The sequence below is a fragment of the Lepidochelys kempii genome, chromosome 23 (genome assembly GCF_965140265.1).
Source record: "Lepidochelys kempii isolate rLepKem1 chromosome 23, rLepKem1.hap2, whole genome shotgun sequence".
NCBI lineage: Eukaryota > Metazoa > Chordata > Testudines > Cheloniidae > Lepidochelys > Lepidochelys kempii.
This window is the reverse complement of record NC_133278.1, coordinates 14,778,147-14,796,158: the sequence shown is the minus strand read 5'-3', so window position 1 is coordinate 14,796,158 and position 18,012 is coordinate 14,778,147. Positions and strand designations below refer to the sequence as shown.

Here is an 18,012-nt window from a genome sequence, read left to right as displayed (position 1 = left end):
CAGCCACCTCTGGGGTGGAGCAGCGGGGCCGCGCGGCACGTGGCGGCGAGGGGGGAGGGTTTGTCCGGCCCGGGGATGCAGCCACCTCTGGGGTGGAGCAGCGGGGCCGCGCGGCACGTGGCGGCGAGGGGGGAGGGTTTGTCCGGCCCGGGGATGCAGCCACCTCTGGGGTGGAGCAGCGGGGCCGCGCGGCACGTGGCGGCGAGGGGGGAGGGTTTGTCCGGCCCGGGGATGCAGCCACCTCTGGGGTGGAGCAGCGGGGCCGCGCGGCACGTGGCGGCGAGGGGGGAGGGTTTGTCCGGCCCGGGGATGCAGCCACCTCTGGGGTGGAGCAGCGGGGACCCGCGGCACATGGCGGCGAGGGGGGAGGGTTTGCCCGGCCCGGGGATGCAGCCACCTCTGGGGCGGGGCAGCGGGGACCCATGGCACATGGCGGCGAGGGGGGAGGGTTTGCCCGGCCCGGGGATGCAGCCACCTCTGGGGTGGAGCAGCGGGGACCCGCGGCACATGGCGGCGAGCGGGGAGGGTTTGTCCGGCCCGGGGATGCAGCCACCTCTGGGGTGGAGCAGCGGGGACCCGCGGCACGTGGCGGCGAGGGGGGAGGGTTTGCCCGGCATGGGGATGCAGCCACCTCTGGGGCGGGGCAGCTGGGACCGGTGGCACATGGCGGCGAGGGGGGAGGGTTTGCCCGGCACGGGGATGCAGCCACCTCTGGGGTGGAGCAGCGGGGACCCATGGCACATGGCGGCGAGGGGGGAGGGTTTGTCCGGCCCGGAGATGCAGCCACCTCTGGGGCGGGGCACCAGGACCGGCGGCACATGGCGGCGAGGGGGGAGGGTTTGCCCGGCACGGGGATGCAGCCACCTCTGGGGTGGAGCAGCGGGGACCCGCGGCACATGGCGGCGAGGGGGGAGGGTTTGCCCGGCCCGGGGATGCAGCCACCTCTGGGGCGGGGCAGCGGGGACCCATGGCACATGGCGGCGAGGGGGGAGGGTTTGCCCGGCCCGGGGATGCAGCCACCTCTGGGGTGGAGCAGCGGGGACCCGCGGCACATGGCGGCGAGCGGGGAGGGTTTGCCCGGCATGGGGATGCAGCCACCTCTCGGGCGGGGCAGCGGGGACCCGCGGCACATGGCGGCGAGGGGGGAGGGTTTGTCCGGCCCGGGGATGCAGCCACCTCTGGGGTGGAGCAGCGGGGCCGCGCGGCTGGGAAGCGGCCCAGGGGGCCGGGCCCCAGGCTGGGCGAGAGCCCGCGGGGCGAGTGGGGCCGGGCCCGGCTCTGGGAGACGCTGTGAGGGGCGGAGCGAGACCCCCGGGCCAGGCGCTGCCAGCGCCGCGCGGGCGGGGCACGAGCCCCCAGAGCCCCGCCCCGCCCCGCCCGAAGGGGAGACACTCCGCGGGGGCGGGGCCGGGGGCGGGGCGCGGCTTGGGGGCGGGGCTGGAAGAGGGCGGGGTCGGTGCCCTGAAGCCGCCCCCGGGGGTGACGCGGCGCCCGGGGGCGGGGCTCGGGGGACCCCGCACTTGGGGGGCGGGGTCAGGGGTCGGGGGCTCGGCCCGCCGAGCGGCGCTGCTGAGACCCACTTCCGGCCTTGATGGCGTCACTCCCATGCGCCAAACACGCCACTTCCGGCTCTCGAGCCTCGTTGCCGAGGCTACCGCGTGTGCGTCCGGCGCGCTCTTCATTCTCCACTGCGGCGGGAAGCGCTTCCGGGGTCAAAGTGACGGAGGGGAGCGGTATCAACTTCCGTTTCCAGAGCGGAACTTCCCGGCGCGCGTTCCCAGCTGACTTCCGTTGAGGGCCGCCACCCGGAAGTGACCGCGCACGCGTCTATTTCCGGCGGCTCAGAGGCGGTGGGGTGTGTGTGGGGGCTCGGTGACCTTTGACCTCCGAGGGGCGGGACCCGCAGCGCCCGCCATGGGGCCGGCAGGGAAGGCGCCGCGTTACGAGGCCTTCGTCAGCGACGTGCTGCAGCGAGACCTGTGGTGAGTCCTGGCCCCGCCCTCGGGGAGCGCTCGGCCCCGCCCCCTCTCGGCTCCGGCCCCGCCCCCTGGTCCCCTCGTGGCCCCGCCCTCATAGACTGCTCGCCCCCACCCCTTGGCCCCACCTTGCTCCCCGCACTGAGCACTCAGCCCCGCCCCCGTCCCCTCCTGGCCCCGCCCCACCACCTACTTAGCCCCGCCCCCGTCCCCTCCTGGCCCCGCCCCACCACCTACTCAGCCCCGCCCCCCGTCCCCGCCTGGCCCCGCCCCACCACCTACTCAGCCCCGCCCCCTGGTCCGCCTGGCCCCGCCCCACCACCTACTTAGCCCCGCCCCCGTCCCCTCCTGGCCCCGCCCCACCACCTACTCAGCCCCGCCCCCGTCCCCTCCTGGCCCCGCCCCACCACCTACTCAGCCCCGCCCCCCGTCCCCGCCTGGCCCCGCCCCACCACCTTCTCAGCCCCGCCCCCCGTCCCCGCCTGGCCCCGCCCCACCACCTACTCAGCCCCGCCCCCCGTCCCCTCCTGGCCCCTCCCCACCACCTACTCAGCCCCGCCCCCCGTCCCCTCCTGGCCCCGCCCCACCACCTACTTAGCCCCGCCCCCGTCCCCTCCTGGCCCCTCCCCACCACCTACTCAGCCCCGCCCCCCGTCCCCGCCTGGCCCCGCCCCACCACCTACTCAGCCCCGCCCCCTGGTCCGCCTGGCCCCGCCCCACCACCTACTTAGCCCCGCCCCCGTCCCCTCCTGGCCCCGCCCCACCACCTACTTAGCCCCGCCCCCGTCCCCTCCTGGCCCCGCCCCACCACCTACTCAGCCCCGCCCCCCGTCCCCGCCTGGCCCCGCCCCACCACCTTCTCAGCCCCGCCTGGCCCCGCCCCACCACCTACTCAGCCCCGCCCCCTGGTCCGCCTGGCCCCGCCCCACCACCTACTTAGCCCGGCCCCCGTCCCCTCCTGGCCCCGCCCCACCACCTACTTAGCCCCGCCCCCGTCCCCTCCTGGCCCCGCCCCACCACCTACTCAGCCCCGCCCCCCGTCCCCGCCTGGCCCCGCCCCACCACCTTCTCAGCCCCGCCTGGCCCCGCCCCACCACCTACTCAGCCCCGCCCCCTGGTCCGCCTGGCCCCGCCCCACCACCTACTTAGCCCCGCCCCCGTCCCCTCCTGGCCCCGCCCCACCACCACCAGGGAACAGACTGGATCCCTGTGGAGCCCGACCCCCCACTCCCGACCCGCAGCCCCCCGCCAGCCCGGCCCTGACCCCCAGCCCTGCCGGTGCCCCTCACTCCCGACCCGCAGCCCCCCGCCAGTCCGGCCCTGACCCCCAGCCCTGCCGGTGCCCTCACTCCCGACCCGCAGCCCCCCGCCAGTCCGGCCCTGACCCCCAGCCCTGCCAGTGCCCCTCACTCCCGACCCGCAGCCCCCCGCCAGTCCGGCCCTGACCCCCAGCCCTGCCGGTGCCCCTCACTCCCGACCCGCAGCCCCCCGCCAGTCCGGCCCTGACCCCCAGCCCTGCCGGTGCCCCTCACTCCCGAACCGCAGCCCCCTGCCACCTTGGCCCTGCCGGTGCCCCTCACTCCCGACCCGCAGCCCCCCGCCAGTCCGGACCTGACCCCCAACCCTGCCGGTGCCCCTCACTCCCGACCCGCAGCCCCCCGCCAGCCCGACCCTGCCAGTGCCCCTCACTCCCGACCCGCAGCCCCCCACCAGTCCGGCCCTGACCCCCAGCCCTGCCGGTGCCCCTCATTCCCGACCCGCAGCCCCCCGCCAGCCCGGCCCTGAACCCCAGCCCCGCCGGTGCCCCCCACTCCCGACCCGCAGCCCCCCGCCAGCCCGGCCCTGACCCCCCGCCCTGCCGGTGCCCCTCACTCCCGACCCGCAGCCCCCCGCCAGTCCGGCCCTGACCCCCAGCCCTGCCAGTGCCCCTCACTCCCGACCCGCAGCCCCCTGCCAGTCCGGCCCTGCCGGTGCCCCTCACTCCCGACCCGCAGCCCCCTGCTAGCCCGGCAGGTGCCCCTCATTCCCGACCCGCAGCCCCCCGCCAGCCCGGCCCTGACCCCCAGCCCTGCCGGTGCCCCTCACTCCCGACCCGCAGCCCCCCGCCAGTCCGGCCCTGACCCCCAGCCCTGCCGGTGCCCCCGACTCCCGACCCGCAGCCCCCTGCCAGTCCGGACCTGACCCCCAGCCCTGCCGGTGCCCCTCACTCCCGACCCGCAGCCCCCCGCCCGCCCGGCCCTGACCCCCAGCCCTGCCGGTGCCCCTCACTCCCGACCCGCAGCCCCCCGCCAGCCCGGCCCTGACCCCCAGCCCTGCCGGTGCCCCTCACTCCCGACCCGCAGCCCCCTGCCAGTCCGGCCCTGCCGGTGCCCCTCACTCCTGACCCACAGCCCCCTGCCAGCCCAGCCCTGACCCCCAGCCCTGCCAGTGCCCCTCACTCTTTACCTGCAGCCCCCCGCCAGTCCGGACCTGACCCCCAGCCCTGCCGGTGCCCCTCACTCCCGACCCGCAGCCCCCCGCCAGCCCGGCCCTGACCCCCAGCCCTGCCGGTGCCCCTCACTCCCGACCCGCAGCCCCCCGCCAGCCCGGCCCTGACCCCCAGCCCTGCCAGTGCCCCTCACTCACGACCCGCAGCCCCCCGCCAGCCCGGCCCTGACCCCCAGCCCTGCCGGTGCCCCTCACTCCCGACCCGCAGCCCCTGCCAGTCCGGCCCTGCCGGTGTCCCTCACTCCCGACCCGCAGCCCCCTGCCAGCCTGGCCCTGCCGGTGCCCCTCACTCCCGACCCGCAGCCCCCCGCCAGTCCGGCCCTGCTGGTGCCCCTCACTCCTGACCCGCAGCCCCCTGCCAGCCTGGCCCTGCCGGTGCCCCTCACTCCCGACCCGCAGCCCCCCGCCAGCCCGGCCCTGACCCCCCGCCCTGCCGGTGCCCCTCACTCCCGACCCGCAGCCCCCCGCCAGTCCGGACCTGACCCGCAGCCCTGCCGGTGCCCCTCACTCCCGACCCGCAGCCCCCCGCCAGCCCGGCCCTGCCAGTGCCCCTCACTCCCGACCCTCTGCCCCCCGCCAGTCCGCCCCTGACCCCCAGCCCTGCCGGTGCCCCTCACTCCCGACCCGCAGCCCCCCGCCAGTCCGGCCCTGACCCCCAGCCCTGCCGGTGCCCCTCACTCCCGACCCGCAGCCCCCCGCCAGCCCGGCCCTGCCAGTGCCCCTCACTCCCGACCCGCAGCCCCCCGCCAGTCCGGCCCTGACCCCCAGCCCTGCCGGTGCCCTCACTCCCGACCCGCAGCCCCCCGCCAGTCCGGCCCTGACCCCCAGCCCTGCCGGTGCCCCTCACTCCCGACCCGCAGCCCCCCGCCAGTCCGGCCCTGACCCCCAGCCCTGCCGGTGCCCCTCACTCCCGACCCGCAGCCCCCCGCCAGTCCGGCCCTGACCCCCAGCCCTGCCGGTGCCCCTCACTCCCGAACCGCAGCCCCCTGCCACCTTGGCCCTGCCGGTGCCCCTCACTCCCGACCCGCAGCCCCCCGCCAGTCCGGACCTGACCCCCAACCCTGCCGGTGCCCCTCACTCCCGACCCGCAGCCCCCCGCCAGCCCGACCCTGCCAGTGCCCCTCACTCCCGACCCGCAGCCCCCCACCAGTCCGGCCCTGACCCCCCGCCCTGCCGGTGCCCCTCATTCCCGACCCGCAGCCCCCCGCCAGCCCGGCCCTGAACCCCAGCCCCGCCGGTGCCCCCCACTCCCGACCCGCAGCCCCCCGCCAGCCCGGCCCTGACCCCCCGCCCTGCCGGTGCCCCTCACTCCCGACCCGCAGCCCCCCGCCAGTCCGGCCCTGACCCCCAGCCCTGCCAGTGCCCCTCACTCCTTACCTGCAGCCCCCCGCCAGTCCGGACCTGACCCCCAGCCCTGCCGGTGCCCCTCACTCCCGACCCGCAGCCCCCTGCTAGCCCGGCAGGTGCCCCTCATTCCCGACCCGCAGCCCCCCGCCAGCCCGGCCCTGACCCCCAGCCCTGCCGGTGCCCCCCACTCCCGACCCGCAGCCCCCCGCCAGCCCGGCCCTGACCCCCCGCCCTGCCGGTGCCCCTCACTCCCGACCCGCAGCCCCCCGCCAGTCCGGACCTGACCCCCAGCCCTGCCGGTGCCCCTCACTCCCGACCCGCAGCCCCCCGCCAGCCCGGCCCTGACCCCCAGCCCTGCCGGTGCCCCTCACTCCCGACCCGCAGCCCCCTGCCAGTCCGGCCCTGCCGGTGCCCCTCACTCCTGACCCACAGCCCCCTGCCAGCCCAGCCCTGACCCCCAGCCCTGCCAGTGCCCCTCACTCCTTACCTGCAGCCCCCCGCCAGTCCGGACCTGACCCCCAGCCCTGCCGGTGCCCCTCACTCCCGACCCGCAGCCCCCCGCCAGCCCGGCCCTGACCCCCAGCCCTGCCGGTGCCCCTCACTCCCGACCCGCAGCCCCCCGCCAACCCGGCCCTGACCCCCAGCCCTGCCAGTGCCCCTCACTCACGACCCGCAGCCCCCCGCCAGCCTGGCCCTGACCCCCAGCCCTGCCGGTGCCCCTCACTCCCGACCCGCAGCCCCCTGCCAGTCCGGCCCTGCCGGTGTCCCTCACTCCCGACCCGCAGCCCCCTGCCAGTCCGGCCCTGCCGGTGTCCCTCACTCCCGACCCGCAGCCCCCTGCCAGCCTGGCCCTGCCGGTGCCCCTCACTCCCGACCCGCAGCCCCCTGCCAGTCCGGCCCTGCTGGTGCCCCTCACTCCCGACCCGCAGCCCCCTGCCAGTCCGGCCCTGCTGGTGCCCCTCACTCCTGACCCGCAGCCCCCTGCCAGCCTGGCCCTGCCGGTGCCCCTCACTCCCGACCCGCAGCCCCCTGCCAGTCCGGCCCTGACCCCCATCCCTGCCAGTGCCCCTCACTCCCGACCCGCAGCCCCCCGCCAGCCCGGCCCTGACCCCCAGCCCTGCCAGTGCTCCTCACTCCTTACCTGCAGCCCCCCGCCAGTCCGGCCCTGACCCCCAGCCCTGCCAGTGCCCCTCACTCCCGACCCGCAGCCCCCTGCCAGCCCGGCCCTGACCCCCAGCCCTGCCAGTGCCCCTGACTCCCGACCCGCAGCCCCCCGCCAGTCCGGCCCTGACCCCCAGCCCTGCCAGTGCCCCTCACTCCCGACCCGCAGCCCCCTGCCAGCCGAGCCCTGCCGGTGCCCCTCACTCCCGACCCGCAGCCCCCTGCCAGTGCCCCTCACTCCCGACCCGCAGCCCCCTGCCAGCCTGGCCCTGCCGGTGCCCCTCACTCCTTACCTGCAGCCCCCCGCCAGTCCGGCCCTGACCCCGAGCCCTGCCGGTGCCCCTCACTCCCGACCCGCAGCCCCCCGCCAGCCCGGCCCTGACCCCCCGCCCTGCCGGTGCCCCTCACTCCCGACCCGCAGCCCCCCGCCAGTCCGGCCCTGCCAGTGCCCCTCACTCCCGACCCTCTGCCCCCCGCCAGTCCGCCCCTGACCCCCAGCCCTGCCGGTGCCCCTCACTCCCGACCCGCAGCCCCCCGCCAGTCCGGCCCTGACCCCCAGCCCTGCCGGTGCCCCTCACTCCCGACCCGCAGCCCCCCGCCAGCCCGGCCCTGCCAGTGCCCCTCACTCCCGACCCGCAGCCCCCCGCCAGTCCGGCCCTGACCCCCAGCCCTGCCGGTGCCCTCACTCCCGACCCGCAGCCCCCCGCCAGTCCGGCCCTGACCCCCAGCCCTGCCAGTGCCCCTCACTCCCGACCCGCAGCCCCCCGCCAGTCCGGCCCTGACCCCCAGCCCTGCCGGTGCCCCTCACTCCCGAACCGCAGCCCCCTGCCACCTTGGCCCTGCCGGTGCCCCTCACTCCCGACCCGCAGCCCCCTGCCACCCTGGCCCTGCCGGTGCCCCTCACTCCCGACCCTCAGCCCCCCGCCAGCCCGGCCCTGACCCCCAGCCCTGCCGGTGCCCCTCACTCCCGACCCGCAGCCCCCCGCCAGCCCGGCCCTGACCCCCAGCCCTGCCGGTGCCCCTCACTCCCGACCCGCAGCCCCCTGCCAGTCCGGCCCTGCCGGTACCCCTCACTCCCGACCCGCAGCCCCCTGCCAGCCGAGCCCTGCCGGTGCCCCTCACTCCCGACCCGCAGCCCCCTGCCAGCCTGGCCCTGCCAGTGCCCCTCACTCCCGACCCGCAGCCCCCTGCCAGACTGGCCCTGCCGGTGCCCCTCACTCCCGACCCGCAGCCCCCTGCCAGTCCGGCCCTGACCCCCAGCCCTGCCAGTGCCCCTCACTCCCGACCCGCAGCCCCCTGCCAGCCTGGCCCTGCCGGTGCCCCTCACTCCCGACCCGCAGCCCCCTGCCAGTGCCCCTCACTCCCGACCCGCAGCCCCCTGCCAGTCCGGCCCTGACCCCCAGCCCTGCCAGTGCCCCTCACTCCCGACCCGCAGCCCCCCGCCAGCCCGGCCCTGACCCCCAGCCCTGCCAGTGCCCCTCACTCCTTACCTGCAGCCCCCCGCCAGTCCGGCCCTGACCCCCAGCCCTGCCAGTGCCCCTCACTCCCGACCCGCAGCCCCCTGCCAGCCTGGCCCTGCCGGTGCCCCTCACTCCCGACCCGCAGCCCCCTGCCAGTCCGGCCCTGACCCCCAGCCCTGCCAGTGCCGCTCACTCCCGACCCGCAGCCCCCCGCCAGCCCGGCCCTGACCCCCAGCCCTGCCAGTGCCCCTCACTCCTTACCTGCAGCCCCCCGCCAGTCCGGCCCTGACCCCCAGCCCTGCCAGTGCCCCTCACTCCCGACCCGCAGCCCCGCGCCAGTCCGGCCCTGCTGGTGCCCCTCACTCCCGACCCGCAGCTCCCCGCCAGCCCGGCCCTGGGCTCTCCCGCAGCCCTGCTGGTGCCCCTCACTCCCGTGTTGTTTGCTGCAGGCGGGTTCAGCAGCAGCGGGAGGAGGTTTACGAGAAGATCACTCAGCACATGTGGCTCAAGACCGTTATTGAGCGTTTGCAGGTAATGACCTGCCCCCCCCTCCAGGCGCCTGCCCCGCCCCACTGCTGAACCTCCCCCCAGCTGGAGTGTTCTTGTAGGGTTGATCTTGTAGGGTCTCTGGGCAAGGCCAGCGGGGGGTCTCAGCAGAGGGGCTGTGGGGTCTCTGGCCAGTGGGGGGCTCCTGTGTCTTGGGGCAGGGGGCTGCCGGGTCTCAGGCCAGGGGAGCAGAGGCTGCGGGGTCTTGGGGCGGGGGGGGGCTGCAGTGTTTTGGGCCGGAGGGGGCTGTGGGGTCTCTGGCCAGGGGGCTGCGGTGTTTTGGGCCAGAGGGGGCTGTGGGGTCTCTGCTGTGGGGTTTCTGACGTGCCCTCTCTGCCTGGCAGGAGGGAGATGGCCGAGCGGTGCAGACGCAGGTGGATCTGGGCTATAACTTCTTTGTTAATGCGGATGTGTGAGTGCCCGGGCCCCCGGGATCCCCTTCAGCCCCCCAACTTGATCCTGGCCCCCCTACCCCTTGCCCCCAGGAACCCCCCCACCCACGCATCTCCTGCCCCCACTGGGTCCCTCTTTCACTCCCTACCCCAATTCTGGCCCCTCCTCGGATCCCTCTACAGCCTCTGGGCCCCTCCCCCATATCCCCCACCTCCTGGGATCCCCCTTCACCGCCCCACCTTGATTCTGTCCCTCTTGGAACTCCCTATATTCCTGCTCCCCAGGACCCCACATATATCCTCTCACCCCCCTCCCTTCCCCCTAGGCCTCCCTTGCACCCCCATCTTCCAATTCCCACCCCCAGAGCTGCACCCCTACACCCCAGCATCTGATCCTGCTCCCCCCACCCCATCAGAACCCTCCTCTGTCCCCATCAGATCCTCTAAACTCCCCCCCCCCCCGCCGCCCTGCCAGGTGCTCCGTTCAGCTCCCTGCAGTTCCCCAGGTCTGCCCCCGCAGGTGCCCAGTGTGGCTGGGGGCCCCCACCCCCTCTACCTTGTGACCCCCCCCAAATCTCCTCATGTCACAGGCCTGACACCTCCAGGATCTTCGTGGCGCTCGGCTACGGGTTCTTCGCGGAGCTGACGCTGACGGAGGCGTTGCGCTTTGTGGAGAGGAAAACCAAGCTACTGATCGAGTGAGTGGGGGAGACGATCCCCCCCCACCCCCTATGCGGCTGGTCTCCAGCCGCCCCTCCCCCGAGCCAGGCGAGCCATCCCCCTGTGGCGTTATATGCAGCTGCTCCCCAGCTTGTCCCCACCCCAGAGGCTGCTGCACTCTGGCACTGAGCGCTAACCAGGGCACAGGCCGGAATTCCTTGGGTCTGTGCAGGACCCAGCAAGATGGTGGCCCCACCTCAGTCGCGGTCCATGCGGGGCGAAAGGGGACCCCAGAATGTGCAGGGCCCCCCCGCTCCCAACTCCCAACACTGCCCCGCCGGGCATCTCTCTTTTGCAGGCTCAGCGAATCCCTCACCAAGGACTCGGCCAAAATCAAGGCCAATATCCGGATGGTCTTGGAGGTAACGCGGGACGGGGTCGCAGGGATTGAGAGGCCAGAAGGGGGCGCTTGCCCTCGGTAGTCAGGGTGGGCACTTGGGGGCACTGTGCCATGGGGTGGGGGGCTCGGCAGGGGGCATCTCCCTGGCAGTTAGTCCTGGGGAGCAGGGGGGAAGCTGTTTAGATCCAGAGGGGAGCTGGGGGGGGTCTGATGTTTCCTACCCCCCATGACTCCCCACTTCTCTTTCCTCCCCCCAGGGCCTACGGGAACTTCAAGGGTTCCAGGACCTGCCTGAGGACCCCAGAAGAGACCTCGCCCTCTAGGACCCCCCTCCCGGGGGACTCTACCCCTCCCTCGGGCTCTGGCCTGGGTTCATTCCCCCTCCCCTGCCCCAGCTCACAGCAGGGCTGGGGAGGCAGCTACCCACTGGCAGGGGAGCAGGGGATCCTGGGGAGTGGGGGGGGCACTGGGGGAATCCCCATCCCTTTCCTGCTGTGTTTACCTGTCCCATGGGAACCAGGATTCCTGGGTTCTCCCCCCAGTTCTGTTTCCCCCCAGCCAGTCGCCCTACTGCTGCCTCAGTTTCCCCTGCTGTCCTTGGCTGCAGTGTCCTGTCATCTCATTTGAACTGTGAGAATAAAGATTCTGACTAGGGTCTGTGTTTCTGTTTTTGTGTCTCTGTTGGCCTGGCCTGGGGGTGGGGGGAGCCCCCCATGTGCCCCCAGCCCCTCCTCTCTGCCTCAAGGTGGGATCCCCAGCCAGCCCCCAGAGCGAGGGCAGAATTCGTGGAAGCTCAGCGTGGGGCTGGGAGCCAGGACGCCTGGGTTCTCTCCCCGGGTCTGGGAGGGGAGGGGGTCTAGTGGGGAGAGGGGACTGGGAGCGAGGACGCTTGGCTTCTTTTCCCAGCTCTGGGGTGGGGGGGGAGGGGTTGGGCTCCCACAGCCAGGGAGAGAACCCAGGCGTCCTGGTCCAGCCCCCCCCTCCCTGCTCCAACCACTCGCCCCCACTCCCCTCCCACAGCCGGGGAGAGAACCCAGGCGTCCTGGCCCAGCCCCCCCGCTCTGTCTCCTCCCCCTTCTCTGGTGCATGTGACGGGCCCCGTCAGCAGCCGCCGCATCCCCCTTCTCGCTGGATCCGAGCCACGGCGCCCCCCCGCCCCCGGCTCGGACCTGCCGCCCGCATCGGGAGCCCGGGGCCGGGGCCCCCTACCCGGCTGGCGCCGCGGGACCAGGGACTTTCCCGGCCGGCGCATGCGGCGGAGCTCGGCCAGCTCGGGGGCGCCGCTCGGAGCGGAGCTGAGAACCCGCTGGGGACCAGTAACCAGCCACTGGGACCAGTAACCAGCCAGGGATCGGCCACTGGGGACCAGTAACCAGCCACTGGGACCAGTAACCAGCCAGGGATCGGCCACTGGGGACCAGTAACTGGCCAGGGATCGGCCACTGGGGACCAGTAACCAGCCACTGGGACCAGTAACCGGCCAGGGATCGGCCACTGGGACCAGTAACCGGCCAGGGATCGGCCACTGGGGACCAGTAACCAGCCACTGGGACCAGTAACCGGCCAGGGATCGGCCACTGGGGACCAGTAACCGGCCACTGGGACCAGTAACCGGCCGGGGATCGGCCACTGGGGACCAGTAACCGGCCAGGGATCGGCCACTGGGGACCAGTAACCAGCCACTGGGACCAGTAACCGGCCGGGGATCGGCCACTGGGGACCAGTAACCAGCCACTGGGACCAGTAACTGGCCGGGGATCGGCCACTGGGACCAGTAACCGGCTGGGGATCGTCCACTGGGACCAGTAACCGGCCGGGATTGGCCACTGGGGACCAGTAACCAGCCACTGGGACCAGTAACCGGCCGGGGATCGGCCACCAGGGACCAGAAACCAGCCACTGGGGACCAGTAACCAGCCACTGGGGACCAGGAACCGGCCAGGAACCAGTAACTGGACAGGGACCAGCCACCAGGGACCAGAAACCAGCCACTGGGGACCAGTAACCGGCCAGCACGGGCCTGGGGGGCTCGGGGGTCCCATGGAGCCGGCTGCTCCGTCTCCGGGCCCCGCGGCCGCGCTGACAGGTGAGTGGGTGGCCCTGGGATGTAGCCACCTCGGGCAGATAAAAACCGCACAGAACGTCCAATGGATAGGGGCTGGCCCTGCCTGCCAGGGGAGAGTGCCCCCCACCCAGCCCCCTGCCCCCCAGAGCCTCCTGCCCAGCCCCCTGCCCCACGACACCCCACAGCACCTCCTGCCCAGCCCCTGCCCCATAGCGCGCCCCAGAACCCCACAGCGCCTGGCCCTGACTGGCAGGGGAGAGTGCCCCCCACCCAGCGCCCTGTCTCCCAGAGCCCCCTGCCCAGTCCCCTGCCCCACGACACCCCACAGCACCTCCTGCCCAGCCCCTGCCCCATAGCGCGCCCCAGAACCCCACAGCGCCTGGCCCTGACTGGCAGGGGAGAGTGCCCCCCACCCAGCGCCCTGTCTCCCAGAGCCCCCTGCCCAGTCCCCTGCCCCACGACACCCCACAGTGCCCCCTGCCCAGCCCCTGCCCCATAGCGCCCCCCAGAACCCCACAGTGCCTGGCCCTGCCTGCCAGGGAAGAGTGTCCCCCACCCAGCGCCCTGCCCAGCCCCCTGCCCCACAACACCCCACAGTGCCCCCTGCCCAGCCCCACAGTGCCCCCCAGAACCCTCTGCCCAGCCCCCTGACCCATGGCACCCCACAGCGCCTGGCCCTGCCTGTCAGGGGAGAGCACCCCTGCCCTGCCTCCTGCCCCCAGAACCCCCTGCCCCACAGCGCCCCCCACAGCACCCCCTGCTCAGCCCTCACCCCTCTCCCTGCCCTACGGCACCCCCCAGTGCCCCCTGCCCAGTGCCTGCCCCACTCTCCTCCCCATCCCACAGCACCCCACAGTGCCTGTCTCTGACTCCCAGGGGAGAGTGCCCCCTGCCTAGCTTCCCGCCCCGCTCCCTGCAGTACAGTGCCCCCTAGTGCTGCCCTTGGGGTCAGCACCAACTACGAGGAAATAACCCCCCCACTCTGCTGGTGCTCCTCACTCCTGACCCGCAGCCCCCTGCCAGCGCAGCCCTGCCCCACACACGGTGTGTTCAAGGTTTGGTCCAACGACAGAAAATCTTATTTTAGGCCAAATCCTGAAATTTCCTTGTGGGGAGAAGAAGAAAGAGGAACCCGAGAGTAGGAATGTAGAGTCCTGGTCCCTTCGGCAGCCCCCCAGGGCAGGGACCCAGGGCTGGGCTGGCAGGGGTCTGTGGGTCGGGAATGAGGGGCACCAGCAGGGCGGGGCGGGGGGCTGCGGGTCGGGAGTGAGGGGCACCGGTGGGGCGGGGCGGGGGGCTGCGGGTCGGGAGTGAGGGGCACCGGCAGGGCCGGACTGGCAGGGGGCTGCGGGTCGGGAGTGAGGGGCACCAGCAGGGCAGGGCCGGCGGGGGGCTGCGGGTCGGGAGTGAGGGGCACCGGCTGGGCTGGCGGGGGGCTGCGGGTCGGGAGTGAGGGGCACCGGCAGGGCCGGCGGGGGGCTGTGGGTCGGGAGTGAGGGGCACCGGCGGGGCAGGGGGCTGCGGGTCGGGAGTGAGGGGCACCGGCGGGGCGGGGGGGCAGGCCCCTGTCCCACGCTCTCCCCGTCCTCCGCAGTCATGGACCCCTCGGTGACGCTCTGGCAGTTCCTGCTGCAGTTGCTGGCGCAGCAGAGCAACGGGCACCTGATCGCCTGGACCTCGGCCGACGGCGAGTTCAAGCTGGTGGACGCCGAGGAGGTGGCCCGGCTCTGGGGGCTGCGCAAGAACAAAACCAACATGAACTACGACAAGCTCAGCCGCGCCCTGCGGTACTACTACGACAAGGTGAGCCCCTCCCCCGCCGGGGCCGGGGGGAGAACCCAGGCGTCCGGGCCCCACCCCCCTCCCGGAGCCGGGGGGAGAACCCAGGCGTCCTGGCTCCCAGCCCCCTCCCAGAGCCGGGGAGAGAACCCAGGCGTCCGGGCCCCACCCCCCTCCCGGAGCCGGGGAGAGAACCCAGGAGTCCTGGCTCCCAGCCCCCTGCTCTAACCACTAGCCCCCACCCCCCTCCCAGAGCCGGGGAGAGAACCCAGGAGTCCTGGCTCCCAGCCCCCTGCTCTAACCACTAGCCCCCACCCCCCTCCCGGAGCCGGGGAGAGAACCCAGGAGTCCTGGCTCCCAGCCCCCTGCTCTAACCACTAGCCCCCACCCCCCTCCCAGAGCCGGGGGGAGAACCCAGGCGTCCTGGCTCCCAACCCCCCGTGCTCTAACCACTAGACCCCACTCCCCTCCCGGAGCCGGGGAGAGAACCCAGGCATCCTGGCTCCCAGCCCCCGCTCCGCTCTATCCTCTCTGTTTCCAGAACATCATCCGGAAGGTCAACGGGCAGAAGTTTGTCTATAAATTCGTCTCATACCCAGAGCCGTCCGGCGTGGAGGGGGCCCGGGAGGAAGGGACGCTCCGGCGGGTGGAGCCAGCCCTGGCTGACTCCCGGCTGGGGGATGGGAGCTCCGGGCCCCCCAAGTCCCTGCGTGGGGGGGGTGTCCCCCGGAGTAGCCGTAACGAGTACATGCGCTCGGGTCTGTACTCCACCTTCACTATCCAGTCGCTGCAGGCGGCCCCCCCTGGGCGAGCGCCCCGCCAGGACCCCCCAGCTCTGTGCAGCGAGCCCCCAGGGCCCCACGACCTGCCCCCCGGGGAGATGGAGGAGATTCCCCAGCTGGAGATCAGCATCGAAGGAGCAGACGAGAGCGAACCCCTGCAGGTGAGATGGCCCTGTCACCCCACCCCAGAGGTAGCTGCATCTCAGCAGCGGGCAAGCCATCCCCATGTGATGTTATATACGGCTTTTCCCCAGCTGCCTTGCCCCAGAGGTGGCTGCATCTCAGTGCAGGGTGAGCCATTCCCATGTGATGTTATATACAGCTTTTCCCCAGCTGCCCCGCCCCAGCACTGTCTGCATTTCTCCATCTTGCCCCCAGGTCTTTGTGGCACCGGAGACCCTGGATGCAGATCACCCCCACCAAGGGGACACACCTCGGCGGGACCCCGGGCTGCGGCCGGTGCTGGTGAAAGTGGAAGCACAGGGGGATGCCGAGGGGTCCCCGCTCCTGGTTCTGATCGACTCGGGGGTGAAGCAGGAAGCCCCGCCCGCCGAGGAGGCTCCCAGGGGGACAGAGGGGGAGCCTCCAGCAGGGGCGGGGCCTCAGGAGGAGAAGGGGGAGAGGGTGCCTGGGGGGGCCCCCCAGCGAGGGGCACGGCCCGAAGGGGCGGAAGCCCAAGGACCTGGCACTGCCCTCCCTGCCCGGGCAGGAGAAGATCAGCGCGGCCAGCGGCTGCCTGCTGGCGCCTAGCGGGGGAGCGGGCAGCGGGCTGACGCCCACCACCGTGATCTCCACGCACGCGCTAGTGAGTGTGGCTATGGGACAGAGGGGGAAGGGCCTGGGGCATAGGGGGAGGGATCTGTGGGTGAGGGAGGGGACTAGGGGGAAGGATCTGTGGGTGGGAGCAGGGCCAGGGGATTGGAGGTGGGGAAGGGGTCCTTGGGGGGTAGAGGTTGTGGGGAGGGAGCTGGGGTTGGATGGGGGATGGGGGTCTCTCTCTCTCTCTCTCTCTCACTTTCCGCCCCCCTCTCCTATGCAGACCCCCGTCCTGCTGACCCCCAGCTCCCTGCCACCCACCATCCACTTTTGGAGCACCCTGAGCCCCATCGCCCCGCACAGCCCTGCCAAGCTCTCCTTCCAGGTATGCAGCGGGCTGCAGGTCGGGCGTGAGGGGCACCGGCAGGGCTGGGGCGGGGGGAGCCCACGGCTGGGCGAATGGGGGGCTGCGGGTCAGGAGTGAGGGGCACCAGCAGGGCTGGGGGGAGCCCAGGGCTGGGCTAGCAGGGGGCTGCGGGTCGGGAGTGAGGGGTATGGTCAGTGGGTCACTTCCCCACCTCTCCCCACAGTTTCCCTCTAACTCTGGCGGGCAAGTCCACATCCCCTCGCTGAGCATGGATGGACTCTCCACTCCGGTCGTGTTGTCCCCGGGGCCCCAGAAGCCGTGAGTCCGTCCGTCCGTCCGTCCGTCCGTCCGTCCGTCTGTCTCTCTCTGCTGCTCACGGAGCTGGTGGGGGGAGGGGGGCGCCCATTCCGCACCTGGATTCTTGTCCCAGCCTTGCGGGACTATTTACCAGGGTGGCTGGATACGTCCGTGTCCTGCTTCGGGCAGAGAGCCCTGCTTGGTGTCAGCGATGGGATGCGCCTGCTGTCTCGTTTAAAATGGGAGCCGGAGCACGCCGCCATTCCGCCCCTAGGGGGCGCAATGTGGGACATTCCCCTTGGTGCTTGCTTGGCCTTGAGCGGCACCCCCCGACACACACAGAGTTCCTGGGGCCTTGCAGCTCTGACCCCATTCTTCTGGGGTCGTTGTGTTTATTCCCCGCCCTGATGGCTCAGGGTGTATTTTCGATGTGGAAGGATACGTCCCCCGGGGACTTGGGGTGTGGTTTGGCTGCTAGTTGTGGGGCTGATTTTATTTATTACCGAGGGCCTCCTGGCCCTGGTTTGAAACCCTCTGTGGGTAGCCTTTCTTGGCCCCCCCCATGCCATGGCTTCCTCGGAGCTCCTCTTTGTGCGGGCTCTACGTCGGCCATCTTTGTTTTGAAAGGGTAGCCGTGTTGTCCATGTTTGTTGTGGCTGGATGGGGGGGTGTGTGTGTGTCGGCCATCTTTGTTTGCTGACACCACATCCCCGTGGTTCCGGTGGAGGAAGAAGTCCTGCTCTCCGCTTCTTGTTCCTTGATTTACTTCCTGGAGGTCAAAGGTCACCTCCTTGAGTCTCCGTAGAAGTGGCAGGCGGAGGAAGTCCTGCCCTAGTTCCCTCCTGAAGGTCGAAGGTTGCCTGTTCGTCACCATGGAAACGGCCGAGAGGGAAGTCCCACCCACTGATTTCAGGGGCCGTTTCCCTCCTTGCAAAGCCTGTTTCCTTGATTTATTTCCTGACGATCAAAGGTCACCGTGGAAATGGCCGCAGAGGAGTCCCATCCCTCACACCTTTCCTAGGGAGGATTCCTTCATTTGCCTCCCATTTGTTGCCTGGGAAATGACAGCAGAGGAAGTCCCGCTTTTTTCAGTACAGTCGTCCTCTTGTTTCCTCCTTTGACTTTCTGCTGGCCCTTGAGCGCCTCTTGTGCAGCCATGGAAATGGCAAAGGAGGAAGTTCTGCCCTGTTTCCACTCTGCTACTTCCTGTTCAAAGCGTGCTGATTCTGGGGAAGTGCCAAAGGAGGACGTCCCGCCTTATTAACCTCTCATCTACTTCCTGCGAATCCAAGGCCACCTATTCTGTGGACGTGGCAAAGGAGGAAGTCCCGCCTTATTAACTTCTCATCTACTTCCTGTGAGTCAAAGGCCACCGATTCTGTGGACAGGGCGAAGGAGGACGTCCCGCCCTTCTCACTGCTATTGACTTCCTGTTAGTCCCGCAAGGCCTGCACTGCATCATATGGGAAAGGGCTGCCTTGTCTTCTTGTTTTGATACCAAAATTTTCCCGGGCTGTGAGCTTCTTGCTCGAGATAT

The 18,012-nt window shown here is 72.2% G+C and overlaps 2 protein-coding genes across 2 annotated transcripts; both read left to right on the top strand.

Moving 5' to 3' along the window:
- The first annotated feature begins 1,530 nt into the window (after nucleotides 1-1,530).
- UXT (ubiquitously expressed prefoldin like chaperone) lies at nucleotides 1,531-11,083 on the top strand. The gene is made up of 6 exons (XM_073321807.1): nucleotides 1,531-1,982; nucleotides 8,881-8,962; nucleotides 9,322-9,389; nucleotides 9,960-10,067; nucleotides 10,388-10,451; nucleotides 10,687-11,083. Exons 1-6 carry the CDS (start codon nucleotides 1,915-1,917, stop codon nucleotides 10,750-10,752), a joined length of 456 nt encoding a protein of 151 aa, XP_073177908.1. The 5' UTR covers nucleotides 1,531-1,914; the 3' UTR covers nucleotides 10,753-11,083.
- A 451-nt stretch (nucleotides 11,084-11,534) lies between these two features.
- Nucleotides 11,535-16,186, top strand: ELK1 (ETS transcription factor ELK1). Its single transcript, XM_073321816.1, has 5 exons — nucleotides 11,535-12,515; nucleotides 14,089-14,297; nucleotides 14,815-15,216; nucleotides 15,434-15,860; nucleotides 16,095-16,186. The coding sequence occupies exons 1-4, from the start codon at nucleotides 12,470-12,472 to the stop codon at nucleotides 15,803-15,805; spliced, it is 1,029 nt and encodes a 342-aa protein (XP_073177917.1). The 5' UTR covers nucleotides 11,535-12,469; the 3' UTR covers nucleotides 15,806-15,860; nucleotides 16,095-16,186.
- Nucleotides 16,187-18,012: the final 1,826 nt, after the last annotated feature.

Bases quoted from the DNA above. Each gene is read 5' to 3' on its own strand.
- ELK1 (XM_073321816.1), top strand. From the start codon at position 12,470: ATGGAGCCGGCTGCTCCGTCTCCGGGCCCCGCGGCCGCGCTGACAG. The intron at 14,298-14,814 runs GTGAGCCCCTCC...CTCTGTTTCCAG, and splicing joins TGCGGTACTACTACGACAAG to AACATCATCCGGAAGGTCAA. The intron at 15,217-15,433 runs GTGAGATGGCCC...TCTTGCCCCCAG, and splicing joins ACGAGAGCGAACCCCTGCAG to GTCTTTGTGGCACCGGAGAC.
- UXT (XM_073321807.1), top strand. From the start codon at position 1,915: ATGGGGCCGGCAGGGAAGGCGCCGCGTTACGAGGCCTTCGTCAGCGAC. The intron at 8,963-9,321 runs GTAATGACCTGC...TCTGCCTGGCAG, and splicing joins CCGTTATTGAGCGTTTGCAG to GAGGGAGATGGCCGAGCGGT. The intron at 9,390-9,959 runs GTGAGTGCCCGG...CTCATGTCACAG, and splicing joins TTCTTTGTTAATGCGGATGT to GCCTGACACCTCCAGGATCT.